Here is a 22968-nt window from a genome sequence, read left to right as displayed (position 1 = left end):
CGGGCCCGGCCCAACACCTGGCCCTGACATTTACACATGGCCGCCACGGCCAGCATCCTCCAAGCGCCTGCCCAAAGCTCAGGGCCGACGTCCCTCTGAGTGTGGCAGAATGGACAGAACACAGCACAGTTCTGACCGTGGCTCAGGGTCACCCGCGTTCGTCTCCAGTACGAGACTCATATTCCGGCCCGGGCGGAGGCGGGGGCAGGACACGCTCATTTGAGGAATCCTGGGGTCAGGGTGCAGAGTTCCCAGTGCCAGGCCCGAGGACATTTTGGCCCCTGCACCCAGGCCACGGGCACCTTCCCTGCTCAGCCACCAGCGATGGGCCATTCCCTCCCAGCCCTCCCTGCCACGGGCTGAACTGTGGCCCCCCAAATTCCCATGTAGGAGCCCTAACCCCCAGAACCTCACACTGTGACTCATTTGGGAATGGGTCATTAAGGAGGCGATTCAGGTAAACTGAGGTCAGTAGGGTGGGTCCCAATCCCATCCAACTGGTCCTCACAAGAGAAGCTCAAGACACAGATACACCCAGGGGGATGACCACGTGAAGAGGAGACGGCCGTCCGCACGCCCAGCAGAGGCCTTGAAAGAGCCAGCCCTGGTCATGCCTAGACCTCGGCCTTGTGGCCTCCAGCCCTGGGAGGAACACACACGCTCGGGGATGTTTGTTACAGAAGCTGTGGGCAGACAATACAGCCCCCAGGGGCCATCACCTCCTGGGGGAGGTGTGACCCTGATGCCCCATCCCCACTGAGCTCCAGATATTGGGGTGAAGAGACGCTGGGGGAGGTGGTGGGGGTCCTGCTGCCCAGACGGATGGACGGTCGGGATGCTTCGGTCCCTGACTCTCTGAATGCTTCCCAGACACAGGCTTGGTCCCGTCTGTCCCGAGGTGAGGCCGCCCCAGTGGCAGCCGGATTCTGCTGTGTTGGGCGTGGTACGAAGACTCCCCTCACCCCCCATTGGGGGCCACGGACCCAGAGGCTTGGGTCATGCCCACAGGGGCAGGCTCCCCATGCTGCCTGATAGCAGGGTGACTGGCAGCCAACCCTGTGGGGACAGGCCCCCGAGACCCCAGCCCAGCGGGCTGCACGCACGGCTGGGCCCTCGGAGCTTCTAGGAGTCACCGGCGTAGAAGGCAGGGATAGGAGCTGCTTCTTCCCAGGGGCCAGGCCAGGGTGGTTCTGAAACGTCGGCGGCTGTGCTTGGCCCCCAGCGAGGGAGGCCCACGTTCCCACAGGGGATGCCAGCTCCCGGCCAGGCACTAACCAGAGTTCCGTGCACCGGCCCGCACGACGCCCACGTTTCACACAACACGGCGCTTCCTGGACTGAAATTCTTTACGTTGAGAACCCTGCTGAGGCATGAACCCAGTCGGCTTGCAGAGAAGTCCAGAGCACTACATGCAGAGCCAGGTGCAGCCCCTGTGACTGGAGAGGGGGCTGGCCACGGGGGCACCAGCCCCTAGACGGCCACCAGGATGTCCCCGAAGCATGGCAGCCCCGGGCCACGTCCAGACAGGACCCGGAGGCAGAGCCCATGCTGTCAGGGGTGGTGAGGGTGGGAGGACCTGGTGGGAGATGGGGGCCCAGTGGCTGCTGACACAGCTGTAGGGTCAGTGGAGCACCCCTGCCTGAGACCAGCTGGCTCTACCCCGGACAGGCCCGCCACCTACAGTGCACCACCTGCCTTCTGCCTAGGAGCACTTGTCTTCATGCCTCAAAACCCATACTGAGGACTCCTCGACCTCACTCATTTACTGAGCACCAGCTGTGTGTCGGGACTGCTCCAGGTCCCTGGATGAGGGCCAGCCTTCACGGAGCCAGCCCAAGGATGGTGAGGAACGGGTGATGTGTCCATTAGTCACAAACGCCAGCAAGAATGGTGTCTAGCAAGGACGGACGTCAACGTGGTGAGGACTGTCCCGGGCCTAAGGGAGGGTTAACGGTGAGCCTCCAGCCTGTGCCCAGGCCCAGCAGGGGGAGCAGGGGGCGATGGCAGAACAGTAAGGACAGGACGACCTGCGGGTGGGCAGAGCCGGGGCCAGTGACATGGCAGTGTCCCGAGTTCTCAAGACAACCCCTACTCCTCACCCCTGCACAGCAATGGACAGTGAGGAGAGGGTCCTGTGGGACCCCCACCGCACCCCTGGGGCCTCCTCAGAGCACACCTTGCTCAATCCTCATGGAAGAACAGAGCCTCAGGAAAGCCCTGCACACAGCAGGCTTCGCTTAGAAGGTGCACCTGTGCACACACAGTAGGTTCTCACATCGTGTGGGGCTTAGGCTCAGGCCTGTGCACACAGTGGGATCTCCCTCTGTGGAGCCTCACCCCAGCTGGGGCTGTGGGCACAGGCTTCTGCACACAGTAGGGCCTCCCCTTCCAGGAGTCACGCCCCCAGTAAAGCCTCCCTGGAAGGATGGGCCTGCGTCTCTGGTGCCCTGTGCCCAGCTTCCCTGCACACAGCTGACGGCCTGGCCTGCCTGCCCCCCAGCCCCAACCGCAGGCTGGCCCTGGGGAGTCTCGCAGCCATGCGGCATGCTGGTCGGCCTAGCCTGGCTCCCCTCCAGCCGCCCGAGTCCAAGCTGATCCCCTAATAACTCGATCCATTATGTCGGAGTGGAGTTCCTGGAAACCAGCAGGAAAGGGAAGGCTTCTGTGATTCATCGGAGCCATTTTTAAAACCAACAATAGGGTGACTCTCCCCTCCCCAGGGCAGTGGGCCGGCCATGCTCACTGTTGCTGCCCCGGCCAGGAGGCACCGGGCACCCCGAGGGGTGGGGGCCACAAGCACAGCTGGACCCCAGCGGCCTGGGCAGAGCCGTATCCACCCCCGCCCAGAGCCCACGGCCCCATCCCTCCCTCCTCCAGGCTTGGCCGTGGCACGCACCCCCCTGCCCCCGCACCGAGGTCAGCCTGGCTTGGGGTCAGGCTGCCCACCAGTGGAGGGATCTGTGTGCTGCCCCGCCCCCGGAAGCACACAGCCGAGTGGGACACGGAGCGAAATTCACATCGGGCTGCCCGTGAGTGCCATTCCCATATCCTGGGGTCCAGTTCCCACCGAGTGGGGGCCCCAGGAGGAAACGGGGCCAAGAGGAGAGAGGGGGCCGGGTGGGGGCTGTGCGGCCGAGAGTGACCCACCCACAGTGGGTGGGCAGTCAGGCCCCTGGGAACTCCGTGCACATGTTCTGAGGGACTGTGGACACCTGCCTCCGTATGATGGGGACACAGGCATCACATCTACCCCAGGAGGCACAGATGAGGGTCCTCCTCACTTGCATCCCGTCCTGGGGAGCCTCCCCACAGCTTCCTAAGCTGACCCCACAGCAGCAGAAGGGGTCCGGATTCTTCCATGCAGGCGGGCAGGTGAGACTTGCAAAACCGTGCGACGCTCCCTTCATGCTCAGCCTCCGTGTTGCCACAAAAGAAACGCTAACACACAACGCGTTATCTTTCTGAACGGATTACCACCTGAGGACTTCCAGATCTGTCATTTTCCAATTCTAATAAGGTGAACGGCAAGATGAGCTCCCAGGGCCCAGTTCATCTGCAGAGCCCGCAGCATGGGGACTCCCAAATCAGGGGGCACCAGACACAGCAGCTCGCGGGTCGTCAGCAAACACACTCCAGCAAATGGGCGCAAGTCACCTCGAGCCAGGGGCTCCTGTGCTCCGAAGGACGTCCCCCGTTGCCCAGGGACTCCCCCCCGGACGGTGCACAGCCCCTGCACGGCACACCCCGAGTCCTGACTGGCCTCCAGAACCACCAGGTCGCGATATGCCTCCAACACCCCCAGGGACCCAAGCGCTTCCGGGCCTTTCCAGCCACACGAAAGGGTCCCCACGCCCCCTACACGGCACGGGTCAGTGGCCCCACCCCAGGCTTCCCCCCCCCCCCCCAGACTCGCCTGAGCAGGCACCGTGGGGCTGGGCCTGAGGGTCCCCAGTGGGAATGAGGCCCAACCTCCCGGGCAGGAGCCCTGCAGCCCGCCCCACCCCGCCCCGCCTTGAGGGCTGGCTGCCGGCAGAGGGCCGCGGTGCGTCTCCGTTGCTGTTGGAAGCCGGCACAGAGGAAGCTGAGGCTTTCATAATAAATCCCGTAATTAGGGAATCCCCGAGCTCTCAGGAGCGCGGGCATGTGGTCGCGTGCTGTGCCCACGTCTCGGGGTTCCCTCCGCCCGTCGTGTGGCGTGCTGCCTGGGGGAGGGGGGCTTGGGAGGGGGGCTTGGAAGGGGGGAGGAGGCAGAACCTGGGGACATGGAGCTCTGGAGGAAGCGCAAGGCCTGTTCACACTCGGACACGGAATGCACGTTTTGGAGGAGCCTCTGACAGTCTCCACCCCTCCTGCACATTTCTGGAAGCTTCCATGAGGTCGAGACTCAGGAGTGTGAGGGTCTGCAATATGGCTGCCGGCTCCACGTGGGGCAGAGGCCCCGGGCAGGCTGGACCTCGGGACGGCAGCCTGCAGGTGGGCTGAGGGAAGGGGGCTGCTGTGGGGTCTGGGAAGCTTCAGGCAGGCCAGGGCCAGCCCCAAACAGCCTGGCCAGCTTTTCCACGGACAGCGTGTCATCAACCCCCTTTCCTGGTTTTGGCCTGGCCTTCGTATCCGCCACAGCGGCAGGCCCCCGGACCTCCAGGGCCACCAGCCCCAAGCAGCGGGGCAGCTCAGGAGGCATCTGCAAGGAAGGGGCCACCGGGTAACATGGGGACCCACCCCCTAGGGCTCTGTGGGAGAACGGGGCGGGGCGGCCGTGCACCAGTGCGGGTGGGGTACTCACAGTGACACAGGCCTGGGGTGGGGCCAGGACAGGGCAGCCAGAGCTGGGTCGGGGTGATGGGGGCTAGGAGGGCTGAGGCAGAGCTGGACTTGGGGACCAGGCCCTGGGGCTTGGTCTCCAGGAGCTGCAGGACGCTGGGCCAGTCTCCCTAACCCTAAAATGCAGCCAGCCCAGTGCTAAGGGACCCCCTGATCCCTGTGCCCTCCGGCTGTGAGTTACCACAGGGACACCCCAAAGGCAAGGAGCCGAGGGGCAGGCCCACACAGGAAACAGGAAAGCGAGGTGTTCACCCCGCCCCCGCCGAGCACCCCTGCAGAGCAGGTGCCAGGAGGGGGCACCAGAAGGGGTGCAAGCCCGGTTGGCATAGCAACCAGGAAGCCAGCCAAGGCCTCAAGCGGATTGTTGAGAAATGCGTATTTCCTAATTAAAGTCGGAGAGATGACACTGATCCTAGGGCAGCCACAGGGGACGCGGGGAGCCCTGCTAGGAGGAGCAGTTTAGACGCTTTTAACGACCAGGTCCCCACCCCCGCCCTCCCTGTCTCTCTTTTATGGTAAAACTCCCAGCCTGACCGGAGACCACAGCCCGGCTGCCAGATTCCTCAGAACGCCCAGGTCTCACGAGCCTGCCCGCCCACCCCTGCTCCTGGACCACCGGCCATGGGCCCTGAAAAGGCCAGAGAGCGTGGGGAGGGGTCTCCCCTCTTGGGGTGCAGGTGGTGCCTGGCTGACCACACAGAGACACATGGGGGGCGGGAGGCTGGACAGAGGCGGGCCCACCTCCCGGTGCCCACCAGGCAACTGGAGCGTGCTGGAGGCGGGAGGCGCCCTGGGAGGGGTGGGGGGGGGCACCGTCTCGTCCCGCCGGCCTCCAGAGCTCTGCAGATAAACAGTCTAAATTAGGAATTAAAACATGTCTTGTTCCCACCAGCCGGCAGGCCGTATTTCAAACGTGCAGGGAACACTCCTACTGCGGCCATGAGCCCCGAACGTCCCAACGTGATTCTGCAAGATCACCCAAGCGGGGGGGGGGGGGGGGGAGCTGGAGGGTGTCCCGCGCCCCTGCTACCATGGCAGTTGGGCTGCCCTGCCTGGACCTCACGTCAGCCCCCAAGAAGACAGGAGGGGATACGGAGCCCCACAGCGGGGCTCCTCCCGCTGCCCCCTGGGAGGTTCCCGGGGGCCACACAGCAGGGGTAGGGAGCCCCATGGCCATCCGTGGAGGGTACAGGCCTGGAACAAGACCCCGCTCCCTTCTTTAAAAAAAAAAGGGGGGGCGCCTGGGTGGCTCAGTTGTTAAGCATCTGCCTTCAGCTCACGTCATGATCCCAGGGTCCTGGGATCGAGCCCCGCATCGGGCCTGCTTCTCCCTCTCCCACTCCCCCTGCTTGTGTTCCCTCTCTCGCTGTGTCTCTCTCTGTCAAATAAATAAATAAAATATTTAAAAAAAAAAACAAAAAACAAACCCCGCTCCCTGCCCAGAGGGAGGCCTGGGTGGGCATGGGGCGCAGACTCCCATCCTCAGGCAATGCCTGGGACTTGGTGGGGGGGCAGGTTCCAGGGAGTCCCTTCCTCCCTGAGCTCCAGTCCAGGGCTCCCGCCGACCGAGGCTTCTTGCCCAGCTTGCTCCCCGTGGGACCTGCAGGGGTCCTGCCTGGAACAGGGTGCCGCTCGGGGACAGAGGGAGCTCCGTGGTGGAATTCCAGGCATCAGTCAGCAGAACAGAGGGGCCCGCTCCAGGATTCCAGATGCCTGCCCAGGCTGGGGGCTGTCTGTTCTGCCAGGGGTCAGCCAGTGGGCCTGGGGGTGGTCCTGCGAGAGGACTTGGGGCCAAGGCCAAGGTGGGAGAAGGTGGCATGTCAGGAACGGAGAGCACGGAGGCAGGGGGTGAGGCTGCACCAGAGAGCAGGTCCCTCCCAGAGCCCCCTGCCCAACACAGCCACCGCCTGAGTCTCCCCAGGGCAGGGAGGAGAAGCTGCTTTCTGGTGTGTCTGCTCCAATCTCTTCCCCAGCCCCCCACACAGGGGACTGGCCAGGCACGGATCCCGGGGCACCTGTCCCTCTCGGGCTGTCCCCAACCCACACCCATCAATCCCAGCCACAGTGAGCCTGGCAACTGTGAGAGGGACACGGTCTGACACACAGAACCCTGCCGGGGGAGTGGACACCAGGGCTCGCTCCAAACACCACCCAGCTGCCTCAGGCTGGGAGGGTCACAAACCCCCAAGAGACACCCTGTTCACACGGCCACTCACCAAATGTCCACTTAGACACCCCGGCTACAGAGGAGTCATAGCTGCCCAGCTCCTTCTGCCTGGGATCGTCTCCATGAGCAAGTTGAGGCTGACATTCCTTCAGGAAGCAAACCAGTCAGTGCTGAGAAGCCAGACTGGGACTACGGCGGCCGCTGACGCGCCATGCAGATGCCCGTGGGGGCCCCAGGCATGAAGCCATCAGGCTCAGCAATGGCAGAGAGCAGGGCAGGAGGAGCTCCTGGCTGACGCGTGCAGGGGGGCCACCCTCTGATATAATGGCTGCCCTCAGCCCATGGTGGCAGCCCAGGGAGGGGACACCTGAGGCTGAGACGCACTGCAGGTGGGGACACGGTCCAGGAGACTTTCAGGCCTCCTTGCCCCACCAGCACCTGTCCCTCCGCCTGCCGGCCGCTCAGTTGAGAAAGTGGAGGAGTTCCCAGACCCCATTACCACCCTTGGGACAAGACCCCAGCCTCTCGTCTAACAGACGTCCCAGGATTCCTGGTCCGCCCAGCCTGAGAAAAGGTCGAGGCCGGGCCTGGCAGGACCTGGAGACCCAGACGCAACCACAGGTCAAGGCTGAGGAGCTCCAACGGCGATATGGGGAGCGGAGACCTCGGCCGGGGTCACCACCCAGCACCCACCTCCCTCCCTTCTCTGGTCCCCACTCCCCAGCAAAACCCCAGGACTGTGTCCCCTTGACATCAGATCAGTCTGCCATCTAGAATTGCCTAGAACCTTCTGCACATCCTTCCCTGCTGCCCTGAGTACCCCTGAGCCATCAGCCTCAGGCCCCGGGCAGTGGCATCCCCAAAAGTAGGGGGGTCTCCAGGACCTGAGACCCCCGCCTGGGTTTGCCTCCACATGCTGCCTGGTGGGCGGGGGTACCACGGGGCTGCAGGGCCGCCTCCCCCCTCACCCAAGATCAGCAGGACCCTGTGAGGGCGCTGTCGACGGAAGGCAGCCCTGGGCAAAGCCACACAGAGGCTGTGTGTCTACGCCCAGGAGAGTTGTGAAAACAAGTGTTGCCCCAGTGAGCCCCACGTCAGGCCTGCTGTTTGACACTCACTGACCAGGGTATCTTGGAGCGAGGTGTTCCCGGGAGGCCCCAGGGCAGGCAGAAGCTGGACTGAGGGGCTGTGGCTAGAGGAGCCCATGTGGGCCGGGAACCCTGCTTGGCGCTCCGGGGGGCTCGGGGAGACCAGAGAGCCCCAGAGCGGATGGCAGGACCCCGCCAGGACCATGGGGGCGCTGGGGAGCAGCCTTCCACAGAACCTCCCACGTGGAAACCATCCGAACGGGACTATGCTTGAAGATGAGCATTTCAACAGGACGTTTAGGTAAAATGCAACCTAATCCAACATCTCTGCCGTCCTTGTAATGGGAAGAATGAGACACAGACCTGCACAGAGAAAGGACACCGGGAGGAGCCAGCCCCATCCACACCTGGGTCTTGGACGCCCAGCATCCAGCACTGGGACACGATCAACGTCTATGCTGTGTGTGGGCTGGAGTCCCTTGTCACGGCAGCCCAAGCCCATGGGCAGAGACAAGCCAGCCCCACACCGAGGGAGTCAGGAGAGGGTGCCCCCAGCTGCTCCCTGAGCTGCACTCAGAGCTCACCCACAGTGGGGGAGGGGGCTCGCAGGGGAATTGGGGCTCACAAAACACACTGGGCACCGCCCTCATGGAGACCGCCATTCCTACCAGAGCTGTGTGGAGACTGCCTCCTCCAGGAAGCCCTCCCTGCACCACCACATCTCCTACGGGGACAACTGCGCAGAGCTGCCTGCCTCACCTGGCACCCACTCAGGCAGCCGGAGGGTGTCCCAGAGTGGCCGCTGAAAGAGCCCAAATCTCCAAGTCAGCAGCCTCCCGGCCCGGCTGGCCCTGTTGGAGAGCTGGGCCCGGGGCCGACGGCCGGACTACCGACAGCAGGGTCTGACCGCTCCAGATGGCTGAGCTGGGGGCTCCTGCACAGACACTCGGGGGCAGGAAGCAAGGAGGGGCTCAAGGATGCACAGCACCGTCTCCCACTGCACGGGCTCCCAGGGCTGAGCCGACAGCGTGGATGGTCACCGTGGGCATTCCACACGTGCCTCCTGCCTGTCAGGATGGGCTGGGGGCGGCCGAATGCACCCTGGCCTTGGAGGGCTCTCATCCACCTTGCAGGCTACAGGCGTCCACGCTCCTTCTAGAACGTTCTCCCACCGCCAGGCCTAGGTCACACGGAGGCCTGGGTGCCGGCCCTGGGGCCCAGGCCACCTCCCACGGCCCTGAGTGGTGCACGGCTCCCCCACTCAGCATTTACGGAGCACCCACTATGGGCCAGCCCTCCACCCGCAGTACGTGTGGTGAGCCCAGCGAAGAACTGACCCTCCACAGCTTCTCTTCCCAGCAAACACCACGGGCTCCAAGTGCCCGTTTCCCGTGGCTGTGGGACCACGTGTGGGGCCTGTGGAGGGGGGAGGGCAGACTGCTTGTGGAGATAGGTGTCTGGGGAGGCTGGGGACCCAGGGTCTGCATTCCGGGAGCAGCCCTGCACTCGCTAAATTGCTTTATGTAAGTCGGGCCAGGCCAGGAAACCAGGAGCCCCGGCTGGGGATTAGTGACAGGCGTTGCCACGGCAACCTGATTAGTGGGAAACATGTCGTCTCTGGGAGTGCAGGGCTGCTCAGCAAAGGTAAAAGGAACCCCAGAGATTCATTAGCAACAGGTTCCCATGGCAACTGCTCCAAGCTCATTAATAATTTTTTTTCTCATTCCAAGTGTGGGTGTTGAAATTCTCCAGAGGGCTGAAGAAGGAACAGATGCCAGACGGACACGCGCACACACACACACACCAGTTACTCCCACCTGCTGCCCGGCACCACCCCGCCTGGCACACGCCTCACCCCACCTGTGTGTCCATGTGGAGTCAGAACATGACGCCTGGCAGGCCCTGTGGTTCCGATGGCCCCGCCCTGCCTGGATGGTCTCTCACAGGGAGATCCGGATCGGGGGGCTGCCAAGACCACCTCCCAGGGGATGCCCCAAAGTGTCCGCAGGAAGGGAGGTGGGGAGCGTCCTGCTCACACAGTGTCAGGCTGGGCGTGGTGCCTGATGCTCGCCGGCTGCGTCCTTGGGGACAGCCGCCAAAGCTACTACCAAGCTACTCAGAGACCCCACGTTTGGCGGGACTGGGGGTTAACAAGCAGACACCGCCTTGGAAAACACGTTGGGAGGTCCACACATGATTCCATACAGCAATTCCGCTCTCAGGTACGTACCCAAGAGCACCCCTGAAAACGGGTCCAAACAGAACTACATACGTCTGCACAGCTGGTCCGCTCATAGCACCCTGAAGGTGGAAAGAGCCCGAGAGCCCACCAACGCTAGCACGGACATGCCGTGGTCCATCCACACAGCGGGATGGGGGTCAGCCACCAAGGGGAACAAAGCCCTGACACGTGCTACGGCATGGCCCCAGCCGGAGAACATGATGCTCAAAGACGGAAGCCACGTGCAAAGAGCCACGTGGCGTGGGATTCCGTTTCTATGAAACGCCCACAAGAGGCAGATCCAAGGACACAATGCAGATCAGGGGCCACCAGGGGCCGGGGTTTCTCTGGGAGGATGAAAGTTCCAAAATTGACAGTGAGGACCGCACAGCTCTGCGGGGACAGTAAAAACCAATGAATCGTGTGCTTTCTGCGTGAGCTGTGAGGGGACACATCTGTGACAGCATGAGTGAGCGTCTGCTCAGAATTCCAGAGGCCGCGCAGGGACCTGCCCTGAGCTGCACCTTCCCAGCGGAACACAGACCTCAGGTGCTGCATGCCCCCCAGGGCTGACACCAAGGCAGGGCCCCCCCAGCTCCATCCTGGCCCCGTGCCCCCTGCCCCAGAGAAAACGTGACAATGCAGGGAATCCCCGCTGCTGAGGGGCGGTTGCTGGGTCTGAGTTGGCAGACGGGATGCTTCTCCCAGTGCTGCCTGTCCGGGAGCCGGCTCCGGAGCGGAGGAACGCAGAGACGCACTGTCAGCGGGCACATGGGCCCGTTCCACACTCTGCCCATGTGCTGCCATTCACGCCCCAGGGCAGCCCCTGACCCGATTTGGAGCCACAAACCCGGGGGCTGCTGGGTCACACTGAGCAGGGGGGAAACGGTTCCCGGCCCCAGAGGGAGAGAAAGGAACGTGGCGGGGCAGGAGACCTGTCTGCACGTCAGGACGGGGCAGTGTGCAGGGATGGCGGCCCCCCCGGCATGCTCAGGGGTCAGCCTGGGCCCTCCAAACCCCCAAAGCCCAGACACGCCTCCTCTCTGCCCCAGTGCCCCCTCCCCTGGGCCCACCTTGCCTCTGCCCATAGGCTCCTGTGGTCTGCATCCCCCTCCTCAACCAAATGACCCCCGTTTCATGGCAGATTAAAAACAAACAGACAAAAGCTCTGGAACATTAGGAAGTGTCAGAAATACCCGGTTTTAAAACGTGACACCGTGGTCTGTGGTTTTGGGTCTGTCAGCCTGCACCCCAGGCCCGACCGGTGCCCACGTCCCTGGTGCTGATTCTGATTTCTGAAACATTCCAGGGATGGTGGCATGGGCCTCCAGCCCCCAAGGATTCACGGCTGAGGGGGACCAGGCGCAGAGTTCCCAGGTGGCGGCCCCATCCCCCCACACTCTGCCGGTGTCCCCCCACCCTACTCTCCCCATACCCCGTCTGCCAGCACCTTCCCATGTGCCCGCCCCCGCCAGTGGCCAGCAGCCCCCTCTTGGCCTCCTGATGGTGGGGCCGTGCACCCCGAGTGAGGTGTCCTTCAGGTCCCGGGTGCCCCTGAACCAGATCTCCGCTGAGAGGCGCCTGCAGGGCACCCCGGCTAGCTCAGAACTTCAGAAGCTGGGCCTGCCACGCCCGAGGGCACATCACACGCGTGCCAGATACAGCGGGCCACCCTGTGGCCAGAGCCGCACGGTTGCCCTCCCAGCAGCCCAAGCCCCAGGCCACGTCCCAGTCCGCATCCACGAGGCGCTAATGCAGGCTGACTCATCAGACTGCGGCCGGCTGGCGACCAGTGCAAAGACAAAGGGACGCAGCAGGCGGACGATGCTGCGTGGCCCCCACCTGGCCCAGGGGACGCCCTCTGCCTCCAGACACGGGCTCCGTCTCTGCAGGGGACTGGGCCTGCAGACAGCACTGGACAGTCCCAGGCCGCACAGAAGCCTGGTGCCCCTTCCGGGCCCACCACCCGATGCCCTCCATGCCAGGTCCCTGAGCCCACCACCCTTTACAGGGCACCCTGGGGCCCACCCACCACCCACCCACCCCTCTGCCCACGGTCACCCCTGCAGCCTGAGAGCAACCGTCTCCCTGGCCTTCAGGCCCTGGTCCCAGCAGGGCCTGGCTCTCATCCACCCCCCCCCCACCCCCACCACACAGCCAGGCTGTGCCGTGGCACCCCGAACGAGGCCCCGGGAAGCTGGGGGTCACCGGGAAGGCAGCACACCCTCCTCACCCAAGAATGGAGAGCTGGGCTCTGGGGTTGCGGGAGGGTCCTCGGGGAGCCCACCCCAGACTGGGGACAATCTTTTCTCTGGCCACCCCCTGCCCCTCTGTGGCTTCTCAGAGGGGAACAGGGCCAGCCCCCCAGAGTCTCTGCTGCTACAGGGTGGGTCTCCGGCTGGGAATCCAGCCCCGGCAGCCGCCCTCAAGGCCCCCACAGAAAGCCATTCACCTGACCGCAGGTCACAGGACTGAGTCAGGCTGGGCTCGACCTGGGGCTCCGTCTATGGCTCTGACACCCTACCTGTATGTTCCTGGGGCTGCAAGAAAGCACGAGGGGGGAGAGGAGGAACACTGGCAGAGTGAGGGCCTCAGACTCCAGAGGGGTCTCCGTGGGCCCTTTCCTTGTGGGGGATAGGCCAGCCCGGCGGAAACAGACCTGCAGAGCTGACATCGTGGATGGATACTTCCCTGGGGACGTGTCCCCAAGCTGACGGCCCCCCAGGAACCCCGGAGGACATGGGCACAGAGACTGGAGCAGTCCCTGTCCCTCCTCATCGTGGAGCCCGGCCTCTGACACCCTGACAGGGCCCAGAGCAGGAGGGGCCCCCTAGGCTCACAGCCACCCCTGCCTCGCTGCCTGTGACTTCAGGGGCACACACTCCGTCCACCCCAAATTGCTCAGATGACTGATTTCACAGTCGGTTTTCCCTCTCCCCGGGTGGCTCCTTGTTGGAAAGCCTGACACGGCACAGCTGAGCGTGAATCATCTTAAAAAGGACTCCCTCCCGTTAAGACACCCAACACCTCCTCTATCTCCCTCTGGGGGGACAGCAGAAAGCACGCTCAGGGTGTGCGAGGTGGGGCAGGGGAATTCAGCCTGGAGGTGTCAGCACGCGGCCTCCTTCCAGGGACCCCCAGGTTCTGGCAGCTGCAGGAAAGCCTGGGCATCCACAGACCCGTCACCCCAGCATCTGCCTCCACCTTCACTTGACCCTATGCTTAGTCTGCATCTGTCTTTCCAACTCTCTCGAGCACACGGCACCGTGCCCAGGGCCCCCAGCTCCAGACTGACTTTGTCTCACGTCGGCTATATCCACAAGGACCCAACTTCCACGGAAATCCACGTTCTGAGGTTCCTGGTGGACGTGAACTCGGGGACTACTATTCCCGCCAGCACGTTGGCTCACACATGCCCGCTGGTGTGGACGACGTGCACACCCCCAGAGCCACCCCCAGGCTTGGGTGGTGCCCCTGCCTGCCCCTGACCCAGCCTGGTGGCTCTGCCCAGGCTGCCCCAAAATGCCCTGGTGTAGAGCAGGGGCACCGCCTCTGTCGAGCCCCCAACACCACCACCTTCGCACTTCTGTTTCTCTTCGCCCCCTCCGTTGGCTCCCTGGGGCCAGTGAGGACCCCTCCCTGGGCCAGAACCAAGGGCAGAGCCCAGATGATGCACCATAACCAAATCCACAAAGGTCACCAAAGGCCATGCAGCTGGGAAGCTGGAAGACACCCAGGAGACAGGAGGGGTTCAAAGGTCGCCCCTAGGGCTCCAAGTGGGCAGTGTGGGTCGTGGCCTCAGGCCTGGTGCTGGTAACAGCTGCCTGAGAACCTGGGGGACTTGGAGCAAGTCACCACCCAAAGGCCATCGGGGAAGACCCTAACCCTAACCGTCCCCAACAAGCCCGGTCCCTCCAGCCCAGGGGATACGCGGCACTCCGTCCACGGTCCAGCTGGCGGCCCCCAGCTCCACGGCCTCCCCTGCCGGCCAAGACCCCACCCTGGTGCTCCAATGGGTGGGGGTCAAGTGGGGATGGGAGCCTGCAGGAACCCAGCGGCCCACAGACAGCCAGGACGCAGGCCCCTCCCTCAGACCAAGAAATACAACTCCAGGATGCATCCTTGTCCACCACAGCCTTCAGCTTCGGGGTGGCGGCCCAAGTGGCCCCAGCCTCTGACACAGGGATGGGGTCTGGAATAGGAGACCCCCTCAAGCTCAGAAACCACCTCCGCCTCACCGCCTTGGACTTCAGAGTCACACAACGTGTCGACCCCAAAAGCTCTGCTCTCTTCCTAAAACACATCCCCCTCAGCCTCTCCCTGCCTCATTCATGTGTCCAAGACTGCTCACCCCACGTGCAAGCTGGGGCTAGGGGACCCCAGGCAGGCCCGTGTGCTCTCAGAGCTGGGGATGGGATGGAAGGAAGCCCAGGGGTCTTCGGGGCCCTCTCCCTGGCCAGCTGTGGACTGGATTGGGCCCTTCACCCGCTGATCAGGGCCCCCGTGAACCCCACACTATCTGACCAAAAAGACAATCGGGACCATGTGAGGGAAAACCGAAACAGGTGTGGGGCCACCACCGGGCTGCAGGAAGGGGTGCTAGAAACACCCAAGGAATCCTGGAAGGCTCTGGGGCCCTCCTGGGGTGAGGGGCCTCTGAGGTCGGGCCACCCCCCTGCAGAAACATTGTCATCCCCCACCCCTCTGCCCCACGGCTAGCAAGGAGCTGAGACTCCAGGTCCCGCTGGGCTGCACCCTCCACACCAATGTCCCCACTGTCCAGTGCTCTGACCTCCCCTAGACTGGGGGTGGAGGGAGGCACCAGCAGAACCCAGAACAGAGAGGACAGCGTGACAAAGCAGGCCGGCCACCGCCGGCCAAGCACGTCTCTACACCCGTGCCAGAGTCCGGCTTCGCTCAGCTCCAGCAAGACGGGGGATGGCACCCACCCAGGGAGACCCACCTGTCCCAGGCTCTGAACAGGCCAGGAGAGCTGTTGGCCCCTGAGCAGCCCCGAGCATGACCGCCCGGCCCACCCACACCTGCCCCTCGCGGGCCAAGTGCTCTTAGTAACATCAGCTCCCTCTTCTGCGTAAGCGGTCTGGATGGCCAACGTGGGGGCCTGGCCTGGGGCCGCCCGTGAGCGAGAGGGCAGGCAGGACTGGGGACACACCTGTACTGGTCTGGACTTGGGGGCAGTCAGGGGGTCACCAGGCTCACCCTGGGCAGTACCCAGACTTCAGGAGCCTGGGGAGGGGTGTTCTGAGGTCCCCCTTCTGCCCTCAACTTTGGCTGAGAAAGGTTGAGACTGGGGAACAGGTTGGGGGACTGCTCTAGGAAACGGACTTGGTCCTTGCATGCATCACACGGAAGAACACGGGGTGCTCGCAAGGCCCCTGAAACCCTCCCGCACCCACGAGCTGCTCGGGGCCGGAGACGCAGACAGCTCACATCACAAGGCTCCCCGCTGCCTGCCGGTGAGCACAGAGATGGCAGCGTCCCCGCCCCGCTCGCTCTGATTTCGCGCACTCATCAGTGGTCCCACTAATCACCAGTCCAAGCTCTGATGGCTCCCCCTGCAGCACAGGGACCAGGGAGACTCAGCCTTGCCTCCCCTGCCCGGCGTGCGCCTGTTCCGGGGGGGCCCCTGTGAGCAGGGCGAGGAGCTGCTACTCGCTCGGTGGAGACAGCACGGCAGAGGGGCCCCCATCTGTCATCCGCGGCAGGCATGGTGCTCTGGGGACGGTGCCCGAACCTGCTGCCAACTCTCAAGGGCTGGGCTGTTTTCCTCTGCACCCCATCCTGTCTGGGAATCCAGGCCCTAAATCGCCTGACTCCACTCTCCGCGTCTACTTGCTGGAGAGTCAACCTAGGCCCACGTGACTCAGGGTTGTTCCCAATCGTGTCAAATCAGCCCCTGAAAAAAGAGAGTAACCGGGTCGTCTGCGACCCTCACTTAAACACCTGCTTGCCAGGAGAAAGAGAAAGCCTGTTCCTGACCAGGCCTTCGGCTGGGCGGGTACGGGGGACGGGGGCGGGACACAAGGACACCGCAAATGCAGAGATAACATCTCCCGCCTGACCTTGACGGCTTGGGGCCGAGCGGGGCTGGCTGGGCTGAGCGGGGCTGAACGGGGGCGAGCGGGGGCGAGCAGGGCTGAGCGGGGCAGTGCGGCTGTCTGACAGGCCAGCCCATCCCCCGCATTCCTCCGCATCCTGACCCTGGACCAGGAGTCCTGCCAGGCGCTCCGGGAGGGGAGGCGGCTGTCTGGCCTGCTACACCACAGTAAGGCACAGGGAGCTCCCTGGACCCCTCTGAGCGCTCCGCCATGCCAGGGGGGATGGGACAGGCTCAGGGTCTGAGAGCCTCCCCGGACGGGCTGGCACCAGCCATGTCCTGGCCCTGGGTGTCGTGGGCATGGTAAGGGAGCCCCAGCACCTTCCCATCTCCTGGCCTTGGCCCCTGCGGCGCCTTCCACCTACTCTTCTCTCCCCACCTCTCCTCGATTTTTCCCTGAGCCTGGTCCCCACAACGCCCCTCCCTTGAGGAGTGAGCCCAACTCCAGCTGGAGGCACAAGTGTTCCCTGAGACCCCAGCTAGCCCATCACCCTGCCCACCATGCTCATAGGTCTCTCCCAGCCTCCCCGCCTCCCATCACCTTAACCTCACAGCAAAAGCTGAACAGCTCCAGGCTCACGGATCCATTCCACCTGCCTCAGGACCTTTGCTTGTGCCATTCCCCTGCGGTGGATGTTCCTGCTCCCTATCCTCCCACGCTACTCTGTGTCCACTCAGCTGCTGCAACCTCCCTGGCCCCCAGCCCCCAACAGCCTCCATCTGGTCAACCCAGCCCAGCACCTCCACCAAGATCAGGCTAGCCAAGCTCTGCTGCAGAATGGACGATGGCAGGACACGCTGAGCATGCAACGGGAGCTCCTCGAGTCCTATGGGGAACCACAGCGGGCCCAGAGTGAAGACCAGCACAGAGCTCAGGCCAGGAGATTTGTTGAGTGAGGACACCTTCCGGCGGGTGTTCACAGGAGCCCCAGCCTGGCTCTGCACCATGCCCCCGAGTCCCCCCACAGTCCCCCAGGCCCTCCCCAGGGTCCAGCTGGGCTGCAGATGTGGGGGCAGGGACCATGCACAGAGCATTTAATCAGCGTTTCCTGGCCTCTACCAACGAATCAGGCTACCAGTGAGCTCAACGAACACCAACTGTTTGCCCAGCTCAGGGCCCCACAGGTGTCTGCGTGGGGACACAGGGCAAGCCCGAAAATCTAGGCCGCCGCAGAGAGAACAAGGTCTTGGCCACGACCCTTCCTGGGCAGTCCTGAGGAAGCAGCAGAGACGCAGGAAGCCAGGTCCCTCCCAGCAGACAAACCTCAATGCATGCTAATTCTCCTTCCACTGCCCGCCCCCCAAAGGGTGACACTGCCACAGATCTGGACCTTTCATCAGAGTAGGATCCCCAATGATTAAACCTTTCCACCTCCTCATGGAAAACAAAAACCCTTACAATACCCATAAAAGCCTTCCTGTTCCTTCTCTACCAGTGCCTATCCATCCACACTGCCCAGCCCAATCTCACTTCCTCCAGGAAGCCCTCCTTAGCTGCCCCGGAGAGGACACCTTGCAGCCCAGCTCTCACTCAGGGGCCAACGGGAGGTCAGGCCCACATCCAGGGCCCCCCCACCAAGCCCTCCAGCCACACTAAGAACAGGTCTCCCCCCACCCTGCCTCTGGCAGGTACTCTGCGACCCGCCTTGCCCTGCTGCCCTCCCCAGCTCTCCAGGGCAACAGCCCATCCCCATGGAGCCCCCACGACCATACCCATCTCCACTCACGCCAGCCTGGAGAGCAGGAACAGGCCCATCCCAGTCAGGCACACGGTCAGGGCTCAGCGTGAATGTGAGGGAACAGCAGTGGAGTCCAGACACACAGACCACTCACAGTCCCTCCTTCCTTCTTCAATCAGAGAAAGTCAGGGAGCCACCAGGAGGCTGGCCTATGGGGTGGGGAGCCCGGGGCCCACGCAGACACGCCATGCCCTGGCCAGCCCACAGAGGTGAGCCCCCCCCCCCCCCCCCCCCGCTCTGGGCACACCACTTCTGCCTTCACATCCCCTAACTCTACCAGGAAAGGGATGGCCTTCCCGTCAGCCCACCCCAGGCCCGCCCAGCGCCTCCTGAGAACCCCTCAAGGACTCCCCCGAGGGGCTGGCCTGGGGACTCCAAGTCCGGGCAAACAGACATGTGGATGCCAGGAGGACAGGGGCCCGGGTCCAGCAACAAGGTGCTGGGATGAGAAGAGGCTTGGAAGGGGAGCATCCCCAGGCCTGGGTCCCCAGAGCACACGAACCCAGCTCTGTGCGTCAGGCAAAGTGTGCAGGGGATCACGGCCACAAGGTCAGGAAGGTGAGGACAACTTTTAACTGTCCTGTTCAATTCCGGTCTGCAGGGGCAGAGTGGGCTGCAGGATGGAGGGAAGGGCCAGCCCTGTTCTAAGTCAATGCCCCCAGTGTCCTCGCCAGGACACCCACACCCACCGTGAGCCCCGCGTGCCGGTGGTGGCTGGATGGCTTGAAGCATCAGCTTTCACGAGACGCCTTTAAAAGCTTGGACTTGTCCAGCCTCACACCCCTGCCCAACGCAGGGCCCTGAGAGTCTGACCGGGCTCACCCAGCTCTGCCCTCCAGCAACTGCGTGACCTTGGTGTGTCCTTTGGCTTCTCCAAGCCCTACGCTGAGACACACCTGGCGCCCGGCCCCTGGGAGACAACTCCTAGAAGTACATGTCACCCTGAGCCCCCAAGTGCCTCCTTGGCCATCTCCTGGTCCCTTAACACCCTTGCTGGGCTGCAGCCGGCCTTCCCGGGGCCCCCCTTCCCAAGCAGTGAGCGTCCCTGGAGGCCCCGCCCGGCCTGGGCGCTAGGACGCAGCAGCTGTGTGGCAGGCAGGCGCGGAGTCAGGAACCCTGGGGGAGCCCGGGCAGAACATAACCCAGCCACGCAGGCTACAACACACAGATCCCACCCACCTTCCTCTATAAATAAACCTGTGTAGGAGAAACAGTGCTTGCCCCAAAAGTTCCAGCACGGTTGTATTTTCAAAAAAGCAAAGCCAATCGATAAGGACGCAAACTGTAGGCTCCTCCACTGGGCGTTGGGGTCCCCCTTAAAGACAAAGCAGACCACGCGTGATTGTCTGTGCTGGGGTCATGTGCTCGGGGGTTCCCGAGAGCTCGGGGGCTTAAGGAAGGTCCCTTCCTGCATTCCAGTCCCTGAATGAATCCCAGCGTGGGGCCGGGCTCCAGGACGTCAGCTGGGATTCTGCCAGCCTCCAGGCACTGTGGGTCCCCAGAGCAAACCCAATTATCCCACTTCTCTCTCTGACTTTGTCCCCTGCAACAGGGGAGGCTTCACAGAAGGACAGGGCAGCCGGGGAGCTGGAGGGGGCAGGAGCACCCTCTGTGTGCCCGAGGCCAACCTGCTGACCCCCAGGAATCTGGAGTGCTCTGGAAAGCCGTGCTGAGGCCCACAGGATCCCCGGGGGGAACCAGTCCCCACCTGTCTGGGCATGCCAGCTTATTTTAGGTTCGCCCCAGAGCCAACACACACCCCCACAGCCCTGGCCTGGCGTCTGCCGGAGGTCAGCAACTGTCCCCACGAGGCCGAAGGCCATGACGTGCCCACCCCTGCTTGACAGATGCAGGATTTCCACAGAACACAAGTCAACCGATCCTGGGATCTGAGCCCCTCAAAACCCTGCCAGTGCCCTCCGCCTCCAGCCTGATGGCCCTCCTGCTCCCAGAGCCACAGGGCATCCTCCTCTTTGGGTCAGGAGGACACACAGAGACAAGGATGCCAGCACACAGTCCTGCCGGCCCCATCCTCCAAGCCCCTCTGGGCTTCGCCCTACCTGTGTCAGGCACCCCTGCCCCACTCCTCTACACTGAGTAACGCGTGCGCGCGCGCGCACACACACACGCGCCTGTCAGGCGTCCTCAGGGACATAGCCCGCCTGAAGTGCCCGGAGCACCCAGCACCACTGGGTCAGGCTGCAAGACTCTCTCAGCCTCCAGAGCCTAGAGCAGCCAGACACGGGGGCTGTCAAAAGAGACAAAGTGCAGGCCCCACTCGGCTCTTTCCCTATCTGGTCTCTGCACACGCTTGGAAATGCCAAATGCACAGACAAAGCCGGCCGCCAGTCCCGTCTCAGCCCAGGGTCCTCAGACGGATATAGCCCCCGTCACCCACCACGCCACCCAGTCACGCCACCCTCCTGCCAACATGAGGTGGCCAGGCCATCTGCAGGCCGGAGTTCCAGAGACAGGACAAACCAAACCGTGACACTTGGGGATGTCCCCCGAGGGTGTAGGACTGAGGCAGCCTACTGCCAGGCCCCCAGCTGGCCCTTGGGCTGCGACTATGACCCCCTTCTTCACAACCGGGAGGTGAACCAGACTCAGTCGATGTTTGGATTTGGGGGAAAAAAGCAGCACAAATTTTATTACTTTTTCTTTGGTACAAATTCTTCTTTTACGTTTAATATTTATACAGTCAGACACACAAGATAGGAAAATTATACACACGCGCCACTGGTTTAGCCTCTGTCTTGATTTTGACAAATAAAGTTTACTTGCAGGTCCCCACCTCGATCAACTCCCTCCACGCAGCCACACCCCCCACCCCGCTGCCCCCATCTGTCCAGCATATCCAATCCCCCCACGGCAAGGAGCTGGAAGGCTCAGCACCCACAGCCCAGCCGCCTGAAAACCAGTTCCCATCACCAGAGAGAAAAACCAGCAGGGCAGGACCCAGGGCCAACCAGAACCCACTGGGACAGCCCCGAAACACCATCTGCTGGGGGGGGCCACCAAACCTGCCATCTGCATCCCAGAAGTGCCCCCTAGCCGACCCAACACCACTCTGGAACCTTCTTTGAAAGTCTGTGCCACTGTGGCCAGAAGCAGAGAGGGGGCCCCATCCTCCAAGGCCAGGAAAAGCCCTAGGGGAAGGGACTCAGAGCGCAGAGCCAGCTGCGTCCCTGCCCCCCACCCCCAGCTGCGCATGACTTAAATCAGCCCCAGCACCGAGTTCAGCCTGGAGAGGCGAGTTCACAACCAACGTCACGGCACGTCTCGGTGGAAAAGGGCCGGCAAACTCGCACCGCCTCCCGGCCCCACGGGTCTCCCGCGACGCTCTGAAGCGCAAAACACAGGCTGAAAACTTTGCTCCCCTTACTCTACTTCCTTCCGGCCTCCCCCTCCCCAACGAGAGTCCCGCCTCTGGCGGACATTCTGTTAGCCCAGGGGACAGCACTCCGGTCCTGACCGCCACCCAAGGGGCACAGGGAGTTCCGACTTCCCGCCCTGCTGACCCGTCTTCCCCTCCAAGCTCGTGGTAGCCTCGCCGCTTCTCTCCCACCCTCTCCCATCCCGCGCTAGCTCAGGACTGGGGACGCTCAATCGGGTATGGAGCGATGCCCCCGTTGCCGTCACTCCCCTGCCCTGCGCTCCACGCGCGCCCAGCCCGTTCCGGGTCCAACGAGTCCGGTCTCGCGTGGGCCACGCGGAGGAGGTCCCGCACGCTGGACCCCCACGTCCTGCATGGCCGCAGCCCGGCGGCCCTGGAAGGATATGGGTTACAGACCAACCGGAGACACCAACTGCGCGGCCGCGTGGTCTGCCCGAGGCAGAAGAAGACCGTGGCCGCCAACGCCGGGTACGGGACGGGTTGCTCCTCGTCGGCACCCAGCTCCGCGCTGCGCTCGGCAGCCGGGCTCTCGGGGGGCGATGCGCCGGGCCCGGACCCCGGCTCCGCCTCCCGCCCCGGCACCCCGGGGCTCCCCGGAGCCGCCCCTGCCGCCGCCGCCTCCGGGCCCGGGGCCGGAGCGGCCAGGGGCACTCGGACGTCGTCGGCCGCCTGCGCGCCCTCGGTCATGGTGACAGCGGGCAGCACCTGCGGGGTGACAGGCGGTGACCGGGACCCGGGAACGACACCCCTCGCCCGCCTCGACCACAGCGGAGCTGCGGGAACAGCCGCGGTCGCCGGGATGTCTTTGTCTTCTCTTATTAGAGACAAATGCGCCCCCCGCCCCCGCCCGCCCCCTCCCTCCGGCGAGGGCTGGGCCGCCCCTCCCCCACCGCCGGGGCGGGGGCCCCAGGGGCCCCCTCTCCAGCCCCGCTAAGTTGAAGAGGGTCCCGCCGCGCAGTGGGGCGCGCGTCCCCGCCGTGTCTCACCTCGCTCCGGCGGCCGGCGGCGTTCCCGCGGGCATCCCCCGGGCGGCGCGGTCACCGCGGACCCGGCACGGCGCTCAGCCGCGGCTGGAGCGCGCCGCCCCCGGCCCCGAGCCCCCGGCCCCGGCCCGCCGGCTTCGGCTCCCGCTCCGGCTGGCCCGGCGGCGACGGCGGCGGCCCCGCCGCGGAGGGGGACCGCTGGGCGGACAAGCCGGGGGCGCGGGGCGCGGGGCCGGGGGGCGCGGGGCGGGGACGCGGGGCGGCGGCGGCGCGGGGCGGCGAGCAAGCCCAGAGCGTGTCCGCGCTCGGCGCAGGAAACTTCGGAGTGAGCGGCGGAGGGCGGGGGCGGGGCCGGCGCGGGGGCGGGGCCGCAGGGGCGCCGAGAGGGAGGGGCCGCCCCCGCCCCGAGGCACGCGCGCGGGCGACCCTCCCCC

The 22968-nt window shown here is 64.2% G+C and overlaps 1 protein-coding gene across 2 annotated transcripts in view; it reads right to left on the bottom strand.

The window, feature by feature from the left end:
- Positions 1 to 22588, bottom strand: part of CACNA1H (calcium voltage-gated channel subunit alpha1 H) — a 59877-nt gene extending 37289 nt beyond the window's left edge. For both annotated transcript variants that reach the window (XM_027612986.2, XM_027612987.2), the window contains exons 1-2: positions 22538 to 22588; positions 21937 to 22256 (exon numbers count right to left, since the gene is read on the bottom strand). In XM_027612986.2, the coding sequence (XP_027468787.2) occupies positions 21937 to 22238 (302 nt within the window). In that variant the 5' untranslated portion in view covers positions 22239 to 22256; positions 22538 to 22588. The remainder of the gene's footprint in view (positions 1 to 21936; positions 22257 to 22537) is intronic.
- Between the last annotated feature and the right edge of the window lie 380 nt (positions 22589 to 22968).

The sequence above is a fragment of the Zalophus californianus genome, chromosome 10, assembly GCF_009762305.2.
Source record: "Zalophus californianus isolate mZalCal1 chromosome 10, mZalCal1.pri.v2, whole genome shotgun sequence".
Taxonomy (NCBI): domain Eukaryota; kingdom Metazoa; phylum Chordata; class Mammalia; order Carnivora; family Otariidae; genus Zalophus; species Zalophus californianus.
Note: the sequence above shows the minus strand (reverse complement) of the source record. Positions and strands in the feature narration are given on the sequence as shown.